Source organism: Podarcis filfolensis (genome assembly GCF_964270895.1).
Source record: "Podarcis filfolensis genome assembly, chromosome: 5".
Classification (NCBI taxonomy): Eukaryota; Metazoa; Chordata; class Lepidosauria; order Squamata; family Lacertidae; genus Podarcis; species Podarcis filfolensis.
In genome coordinates this window covers 83237871-83248232 of record NC_139608.1, presented here as the reverse complement: position 1 = coordinate 83248232, position 10362 = coordinate 83237871, and the positions used below count along the sequence as shown (strand labels likewise).

General features: G+C 45.0%; 1 protein-coding gene across 1 annotated transcript in view; it reads left to right on the top strand.

Annotated features, from left to right (window-relative positions):
• Positions 1 to 576: 576 nt before the first annotated feature.
• Positions 577 to 10362, top strand: part of LRMDA (leucine rich melanocyte differentiation associated) — a 746646-nt gene continuing 736860 nt past the window's right edge. The window contains 1 exon segment of the mRNA XM_083614913.1: positions 577 to 858. Within this exon segment, the coding sequence (XP_083471039.1) occupies positions 829 to 858 (30 nt within the window). The 5' untranslated portion in view covers positions 577 to 828.

The following is a 10362-nucleotide window of genomic DNA, read 5'->3' as shown; positions in this document are numbered from 1 at the left end:
CGGTCCCAGCTCCTGCCAACCTAGCAGTTCGAAAGCACGTCAAAGTGCAAGTAGATAAATAGGTACCGCTCCAGCGGTAAGGTAAACAGCGTTGCAGTGCGCTGCTCTGGTTCGCCAGAAGCGGCTTAGTCATGCTGGCCACATGACCTGGAAAAACTGTCTGTGGATAAACATCGGCTCCCTCGGCCAGTAAAACGAGATGAGCGCCGCAACCCCAGAGTCGTTCATGACTGGACTTAACTGTCAGGAGTCCTTTACCTTTAAGGAGGGAGGGAAGGAAGCCAATTAGCTCATATGAGCCAAAAAACGTGAAAAATGCAGGAAGGATGGATTTAAATATTGTAAAATGAAAACTTAAAAAAGGAAAAAATTATAAAAATGATCAACAACATCTGGGCACCCAAGTTTGAAAAAAAAAGGCAGTCTTTGGGAGGGGCTTCTTTGCTCCCAGGTAAGCTCATCCTGGGAGGAGAAGTTGCATCCCACCTCGGCCCCCGACGATTTTGGGTCGACGCGTAAGAGGCCCCTCGCCTCGCTCACGTGAGGAACCCGGAATAGCGCGCGGCGTCAGTTAACACGGGCTCTTCCGCCTCGGGATCAGCTGACGACAGCTGGGCTTCCTCCCAGGGCATTTAATTGCAGGCGCAGCTGGGGAAGGCTGAGGCGTTCTTCTTCGCGCCTTTTTTTCTTTCCTCCCCCCCTCCCCCGCCCGTCGCGCTCCTTCCCCTCAGCCCACCTTAGGAGAAGCGCATAGTCCCCTCAGGAGTCTTGCCTCTCCCTTCAGTGGGGCGTGTGGGGAGAGAGAGGCAGCACATTTTGGGGGCAGAGATGTCAGGGGTCGTGGTAAATGGAACTCAAGTAAGTGCCTCCCCACTCACCCACCTAACCCTATTTGTTTGACAGAAACGGTTGGTTGGGGGGGGGGCGTCTTTCGTTTAAGCGTCTCTCAGTTTCGCTTTCTTATCCCACCCCCTTCCTTTCTCAGCCTCTGCTTGGAGTCCTTTAAAACTTCTCTCTCGTGCTTCCTATTACCCAAAACGCCTGACTTCTCTCTCCCTCCCCGGACGCAACGAGGAGAAGATGAAGAAGGGGAAGAATTTCCCTTCCCTTTTCTCCTCATGGCGTCAGGCCCCCTTGTCCCAAGTCATGGGTTCAAGCTGGGTATGGGAAAGCTCTCTCAAATGACTATTATTATTGTTGTTGTTGCAGCATCCTATTGGATGTTCCTGCTCATTACAGCTGTTTTGAACTTTCTATAGACATGACTGGTGGTTGAAGACTTGCTTTCCTCTTCTCTTCTCCTGCCCCCACCCTCAGCAATATATCACAGCTTCTATAGCCTACATATAGTACAGTGGTACCTCGGGTTACACACGCTTCAGGTTACAGACTCCACTAACCCAGAAATAGTGCTTCAGGATAAGAACAGAAATTGTGCTCCGGCGGCGCGGCGGCAGCAGGAGGCCCCATTAGCTAAAGTGGTGCTTCAGGTTACGAACAGTTTCAGGTTAAGTACACACCTCCAGAACGAATTAAGTACTTAACCCGAGGTACCACTGTGGTGGTATTTAAAACGAGAGTCATCGCAGTGTCCCCTTTTTTGCTCTTCAAAATATGGCAACCCTAAATAATAATAAATTTCATTGCAAGAAAAGGTGCCTTGATAATCTGTTGTGGTGACCATAATCTCCGTTCAAGGTGCCATTTTGCAATTAGCTTATCTATCTGAGTTTCTTACACTGCAAGTAAGTGTGCACAGGATTACAGCAGAGCTTTCCAAACTATGTGTTGGACACAGTGTGTCAGCTGCAGTGTGTAGGTGTGTTGTGCAAATGCTCCCCACACTCCTCCCAGGGCTGGAAAGGGGTTAGTTTAACCTCCAGTTTGCTAGTAAAACTGAATTACTATGTCATGAAATGATGCAAAACTGAATTACTGCATTGCGAAATGATGCATGTCTAAAAAGTGTGTCACCAACATGAAAAGTTTGGAAAGCTCTGGAGTACAGGCTTGGTACACTCTCCTATGAGGCTGTTTGTCAGACTGAGTGTGAAGCAGGGCTCCTGTGCCTAATGCATCAAAGGGATTTAGATGCAACTTCTCCCATCAAGGTACTGCAATTTTAAGAAGCCTTACCTACCAAAATTCTCCCTTTCCAATGCATGTATTAAACTGTCTTAATGCAGCTTGGAAGCTCTACATGGCCATGGGGTTCTGGAGCCTCAGACCTCTTTAGTGTGCCTGAGCATCTGTACGTTTCCTGAGTACTATACAAGGCTATGGGCATATGGGAGAATCTCTTATGTCTGTAGCATCATGTATTCTCTATAAACTTATTAAATAAACAAAGAGCCCCCCCCAATAGTCTTAGAAGGTGGTAGATTGCAACTTTGAGTGGAGTCTCTTCTCCCTTTCCTTGGAGGTAACAGACATAAGCAATATTTGTGTACATGGGTTCCCAGACATCACCTCTTTGGAACAGGGCTGTGCCCTCAAGCTCTTATTGTAGGGGTAAAGTAAAGGTAAAGGGACCCCTGACCATTAGGTCCAGTCGTGACCAACTCTGGGGTTGCAGCGCTCATCTCGCTTTATTGGCCGAGGGAGCCGGCGTACAGCTTCCGGGTCATGTGGCCAGCATGACTAAGCCGCTTCTGGCAAACCAGAGCAGCGCACAGAAACGCCGTTTACCTTCCCACCGGAGCGGTACCTATTGATCTACTTGCACTGGCGTGCTTTCGAACTGCTAGGTGGGCAGGAGCAGGGACCGAGCAACGGGAGCTCACCCCGTCGCCGGGATTCGAACCGCCAACCTTCTGATCAGCAAGTCTTAGGCTCTGTGGTTTAACCCACAGCTACACCCGCGTCCCTTTACTGTAGGGGTAATGTCCTCTAATTGTTGCTTTAAACTTCACTGTGGATGCAGAGTATATATTCTTCTTACTAGCAGAAGGTTTAAGTTTCTCTGACCCACAGATAAACTGATCAAAACCAAGCATGCTCTTAAGGTCACCCCCCCCCCCCATTGCTGCTGAAGGGGCTGTGCATGTCTCATATGGATAAGGAGCACATGTAGAGTTTTGTACACATTGCTTTGTATGCAACAACCCTGTAATATAGGCCAGCTATTTCATCTTGACTGTTGCAGGTGGGAAAAGGCTGAGGAAGAGTGGCTTGCCTAAGGGCCACTTACTGAGTTCACAACAGTTGTAAGATTTGGACCAAGGGGGCTTCCAGCAAGCCCACTGAGAAAGGCTTGCTTTCTTAACACATTTTGTAGAATGCACTTTTGTCCAGGTGGTAATTCTAATTATTATTCCTGCCATTATGCTGCAGCTGCTACCAATGTCCTCATTACAATATGCTGCACTTTAAAGCCATGTCTCTGTGGGGAGGGTTCAACACATGTTTCAGATCAGTTGTGGGTGCTGACATAGTTACACTGAAGTTTTGCTTGCAAAACAGAAAATAATAAAATTGCACATAGCTGTCATGAAATTAAATATGGTGTTTGTGTGTTCTTTTTATTTTTAAAAATGGAATTTACTGCCCATGCCTAAACTTCCATTTTCAGCATAGAAGTAACCATTTTCAGGTGTGTGTGTGTGTTTGTTCTTTGTTTCTGCAAGATAGAAACATACGCAAAGATACCTACAAACTATGTATCAATTTTCTTCCTTTTTTTGAGAAACATTTTGCACGGATTACAAAAACTTTTCATTGAGATAGCAACTAATGAATTACAACTATAAAAGAGCTCTGCTGTACCAGACGATTATTGCCTCTGAACATGGATGTTCTGTTTTTGCTAATAGCTGTTGAAAAACCTATGTTCTCCACAAGGTTTGTCTTAACACCCTATGCTAATGATCACCACTGTCTCTTTTGATAATGATCTGTTGCGTAGAAAAGTCCATTTTCTTATCCAAAATAAGTTGTGCTGTTGAGCAATCCTGTGTGATCCTTCTTTCTTGATAGGCTTGATGGTCTTCACTATACAGTTGTACCTCTGCTCCCAAACACCTTGGGAGTTGAAGGTTTCGGCTCCTGAACTATTGAAAACTGGAAGTGAGTGTTCCGGTTCTTGAACGTTCTTTCGGAAGCCGAACATCTGACAGGGCTTCCACGGCTTCCGATTGGCTGCAGGAGCTTCCTGCAGCCAATCAGAAGCTGCGCTTTGGAAGTTGAACGGACTTCTGGAACGGATTCTGTTCAACTTCTGAGGTATGACTGTATACATGCTAAACATTTTTTCATGATTATGGCTAAGATTCATTTTAGAGCACTAAACCTGGAGCTTTCTCTTGCTTGTCACAACATTTAAAAGGCGTGGTCCCTAAAAAATGAAGAATCAGTTACCATAGTTTGACTATATACATATTTGGAAGTAGGTCCGAACACATTCCATGGGATTTTTATCCTGGTAAGTGTATTTTTGGATTTCAGTCTAAAAGCCAGAGCCCGTGTGAATTTATTCAGAAGTAAAGCAATGTTTGAAATTCGCCAGGTGTGTTTTGCAATTGGGGCGGGTTCAATTGCCACCATGTGGAGATCTCTGGATACCAGGCTGGTGACTGACATCTCCATCTGGCTGGCCCCTCCAACTTTCCTAAGCTGGTGAGCACAGAAGAGCTTATTTATTGCACTTATATCCTGCCTTTTTCTCCAAGAAGTACATGGTTCACACCCCTCCTCAGTTAATCCCTACAATGAACCTGTAAAGTAGGTTAAGAGGCTGTGACTGGCCCAAGGTCACCCAATGAGCTTCATGAGTGAGTGATCTCCTAGGTCCTAGTCCAAGGGTCAGCAACCTTTTTTAGCAGTGGGCTGGTCCACCGTCCCTCAGACCATGTGGTGGGCCGGACTATATTTTGAAAAAAATATATGAATGAATTCCTATGCCCCACAAATAACCCAGAGATGCATTTTAAATAAATAAAAGCACACATTCTGCTCATGTAAAAACACCCTGATTCACAGACTGTCTGTGGGCCATTGTGAGAAGGCGATTGGGCCACATTCGGCCCCTGGGCCTTAGGTTGCCTACCCCAATACACTAACCACTAAACCACACTGACCTCTTAGAGTACTTCTGCTATGGGACATCTATCTACAGTAAATTAAGTAGGTAAATAAATATGGACTTGAATATGAATTGAATTGGTTTTATTCTGGATTGTTTTATTTGATGTTTTAATTTGTTGTAAACCACTTTTTTCTTTAAAATACTAAGTAGTAAAGAAATGAAAGGAATGATAACAATGATAGGGTTGGCGTGTGTCCTCTTTTCCCAGGACATGCCCTCGTTTTCAGGGGTAAAATTTCTTTCTGGGTAGATTTTTTAAATTTGCCAAAATGTCTCTGGATAAGACGTAGACATGACCGGTGGTTGAAGACTTGCTTTCCTCTTCTCTTCTCCTGCCCCCCTCAGCAGTAGATCACAGCTTCTATAGCCTACATATAGTAAGGTAAAGGTACCCCTGCCCGTACGGGCCAGTTGTGTCCGACTCTAGGGTTGTGCGCCCATCTCACTTAAGAGGCCGGGGGCCAGCGCTGTCCGCAGACACTTCCGGGTCACGTGGCCAGCGTGACGAAGCTGCTCCGGCGAACCGGCACCAGAGCAGCACACGGAACGCCATTTACCTTCCCGCTATAAAGCGGTCCCTATTTATCTACTTGCACTTAAGGGTGCTTTCAAACTGCTAGGTGGGCAGGAGCTGGGACCGAATGACGGGAGCTCACCCCGTCGTGGGGATTTGAACCACCGACCTTGCGATTGGCAAATCCTAGGCACTGAGGTTTTACCCACAGCGCATTTAAAATGAGAGTCATCACAGTGTCCCCTTTTTTGTTCTTCAAAATATGGCAACCCTAAACAACAATAATAAATTTCATTGCAAAAAAGGTGCCTAGACATTCTGTTGTGGTGACTGTAATCTCCGTTTAAGGTGCCATTTGGCAATTAGCTTATCTATGTGAGTTTCTTACACTGCAAGTAAGTGTGCACCGGATTACGGCAGAGCTTTCCAAACTGTGTGTTGGGACATGTTAGTGCAGGGATCAGCAAGCTAAGGCCCATGGGCTGGAAGCGGCCTGCGGAGGTCGTTTGACCGGCCCATGAGTCACCCCTGAACCAAGATGGTGAAGCGCAGCGCAGGGACTCACTTCCGCCTTCCGCTGTGCCAAAATTCGCTCCTGCGCAGACACGGAAAATCATGTCTGCGCACCTCATGCAAAAATCACCTCATTCGTGCCCGAAATCCTGCCCACAGAGGGATTTCCATGGGACTGATCCGGCCCAGGCAAGATAAACCTTGCTGACCCCTGCGTTAGTGTGTCAGCTGCAGTGTGTAGGTGTGTCATGCAAACGTTCCCCATGCTCACCTCAGGGCTGGAAAGAGGTTGGTTTAACCTCTGGTTTGCTAGTAAAACTGAATTACTGTGTTGCGAAATGATTCATGTCTAAAAAGTGTGCCACCAACATGAAAAGTTTGGAAAGCTCTGGAGTACAGGTTTGGTATACTCTCCTATGAGGCTATTTGTCAGACTAGGTGTGAAACAGGGCTCCTGTGCCTAACGCATTAAAGGGATTTAGATGCAACTTCTCCCATCGAGGTACTGCAGTTTTAAGAAGCTTTACCTGCCAAAATTCTGCCTTTCTATGCATGGATTAAACTGTCTTAATGCAGCTTAGAAGCTCTACATGGCCTGAGCATCTGTACATTTCCTGAGTACTGTACAAGGCCATGGGCATATGGGAGAATCTCTTATGTCTGTAGCCTCATGTATTCTCTATGAACTTATTAAATAAACAAAGAGCCCCTCCCCCATAGTCTTAGAAGGTGATAGATTGCAACTTTGAGTGAAGCCTCTTCTCCCTTTCCTTGGAGGTAACAGACACAAGCAATATTTGTGTGCATGGGTCCCAGACATCACCTGAAGATGTTAAGTGCAGATAGCATGAATTCCTGTCTGCCTAAAAGGGCGCACTGCTTCTTTCCAGAAAACCAGAAGGACTTGTGGTCCCACAAGCTTCATGTTCAGAGAGATGTCAAGGTTGTTTTGCGCTGTTGTTTTGATATGACTTTTCAGTGGGAATCAAAATACATTTTAGTGCTGGGAGTAGCACCCTCTATTACTTCTTCATGAAGCTCATAGTTACACTATGAAACTCTGTCTCACTGGTGGCAGTGATGGCTTTAAAAGAGGATTAGACAAATCCATGGAGGAGAGGGCTATCTATGGCTACTAGCCATGAGGACTATGCTCTGCCTAGTTGGAGGAAGTCATGCTTCCAAATAGCAGTTGATGGAGGAGAAGAGTGCTGCTCTGCTGCAGGAAGGGAGACAGCTGTTGTGCTTGGGTCCTGCTTGTGGATTTCCCACAGACATCTGGTTGGCCACTTTAAGAACAGAGTGCTGGACTTACCCCAGCACAAATTATGTAAGCCACTCTCCACATCACAGTTGCACAATGTAGCTGGTGAAATGGTGCAGAGTTTTTCTTAGACTTTGGTGAAAACTCCCCAAATTCCGGTCAAACCATACTTATGTGAGATGTACATCATTGTGGGCAAACTTAAAGTGTGGGGTTAATCTCCTGCAGCTTTCCCTGGTGTCCTCCAGCTGTTATTGAACTACAACTCCCATAAATCTGGCTCATTGGCCATGTTGGCTGAAGCTAATGGGATTTGGAGTCCAGCAGTTGAGAGGGTACTAGGTGGGCGAAGGCTTCTTTACTGCATTGGGTGACTGCTGTCTTCAGATTCTGACTTCATCATTTATATATAGGCAAGGAGCAAACTTCTAAATCCTTGAACTATTTTGCTCTGAAGTAGCCTTGGGTGCTATTTTCTTAACAGATGTCAATAGTCCTACTTGTAGATTTGCGATAATGATACTGATAAAACTGCAGCTTACTCATCTGCATAGCCAAACACTCCAGGGCTTTAAAAGTCTGCTCCTCTATCATATAATTGCATACCACCGAGGTCCTGCCTATTTTCTTTTGAGTCCAAATTCCTACTGACAATAAACTCCTAGTGTACTTCCCCTGCCTCACACTTTGGCCATAGTGAAGTTGGACACACATTCTGACTGCAGGGGAACTCGGTATTTTTAAGAACCCATTAACCCTTTGTGCATCTTACAAGGTTAGAATACATGCTGATCTTCAGCACATCCCTGCACAAAGTGCCTGTTTGGTGGGGACAGCTTGTCTCAGTCTACTTGGTGCCCACTGAACCTTGTAAATTGGTTGGCTGGATGTGCTCTCCAATCATTCAAAGTCCATGCAATTTCTGAGACTTCTTTGTGTGGCAGCTTTCCCATATTCTAATATCCACATGGTTGAAAGCAAAACCATATGGATATTGTAAGAATAAATCTGTGAGTAAACCTGCCACACAGCTGTGCTATGTAAGTCAAGGCAACTTCTGAAGAGAGGAACAGCAGTTGTGTGGAGAAGCTGCTGGAACTAATCTGGGTTAATTTAAAGGAATTGTCAGATAAACTTCACCCCAGAGTTTCAGGCTGTTATAAGTCTCTGCTAATCTTTCTTCTTGTGCTTTCTTTCTTGGTCTGATTTTTTGCTATATAAAAGTACTTAGATCACAAACCTAAGTGCTTTCTCATGGAGGACAAATTCTACTGAAACTAGTGAGTCCTTCTAGGACATGTAAGTAAACATGATCAGGGTGGGAATGCAAACATATCTACATTCCACGAGTATCAGTGGAATGTAAGTACTTGTGTGTGCAGTGAATTTTCCCTAGTGCCAGGGTACAGGGTCCCATTTGTACACACTACTTCTGTTGCTGTACTTCTATATGATGCTAGCATTTCCCCTTTGTGTTGCTACATATATGGAAGCCCTGCTTGGACTCATGGGGCAGTTTCACTGATTTGTAGCATGCATGTTATGAACTGGAGTTCTTAAGAATTGCTTCACCCAATAACATCAGATTTTCAAACAGATTATTTAAAGAGCTATATGAAATGGTGGCTTTTGTTATGTGGTGGTTCTGTCTTTAGGCACGGCAGTGCCCAGCTAACTTTGTCATTGCTTTAAGATCTTCCTCGCAACCATTGGCCTTTACTTTGTCCCCTGAGTCGTCGTCATCATCATCTTCTTCTTTGGTGATCACTCATAGCTGAGTAAGATTGTCTTCTATGAACATGGTCTGAACAGTGAGTCTGTAAGTGACTGTGGAGGCCAATTCTGGATCTAGACGTCCTTCCATAGGGGGGACATAGGTTTCTGGGTGGGAGTTGATTGTGATGAGGGTTTGCCAAACATGCCTTCCTCTTAACACATTTCTCCCTTTCATCCTGAATTCGAGCATCTTCAAAGTCCATGACACCTTTGGTAAAGGCTGTTCTCCAACTGGAGTGCTCACAGGCCAGTGTTTCCCAGTTGTCAATGTTTATACTACATGTTTTTAGATTTGCCTTGAGAGAGTCTTTAAACCTCTTTTGTTGACCACCAACATTACGTTTTCCATTTTTAAGTTCAGAATAGAGTAGTTGCTTTGGCAGACGATAATCAGGCATCCGAACAACATGACCAGTCCAACGAAGTTGATGTTGAGTAATCATTGCTTTGACACTGGTGATCTTTGCTTCTTCCAATACACTGGCATTAGTTTGCCTGTCTTCCCAAGTGATGTGTATTTTTTTCGGGGGCACTGTTGATGGAATCTTTTGAGGAGTTGGAGATGGCGCTTATAAGTGTAAACATAAGAGTGGCATCCTGTCAACCAAGGCTTGAACCAAATGCTTAAAGATCATGGACATAAAAAATAAACAAATCCCCAGTGCCAGAAATATCATTAGTGTGTAAGTTCTGACATCCTTGGTGGGCCACTGAGATTAAAGCACCTGTTTATAAACTCTCATTGGACTGGAGTTAGACCAACAAAACATTTTGGTCAAAGAAATAAATTAGTGTTTTTTATGCCACGTGGAGCCTTCACTCTTCAAATAGGACCTCACCAGGCCAATTTCAGTTGTGCAAACAGAATGATGTGGCAGCAGTTATTAACTAGCTATTGTCTTTATCTGGATTTACTAACTTGAGATCACTGGAGCAGACAATAGAATAGTTGCTTGAATCGGAAGCCTCCCTGCGCAATCCTCTGCAGGTCTGCTCAGAAGTCCTAGAAAATTCAACTTCCAGGCCAACGTTTATAGGATTGCAGTCTTGGTTGTGCTTTAACAGGGCCAGAATCCACACTAGAAATAAACATTTCTTTCGACTTTGAATTGGGTTTGGGGGGGGGGCTGGCTGTACTTTTTTGCATTTTTTCTTGGTGTATATATTAGGTGACCCCGTGTATTTTTGAAACAGCTGGTTTTGCAGAAAGTT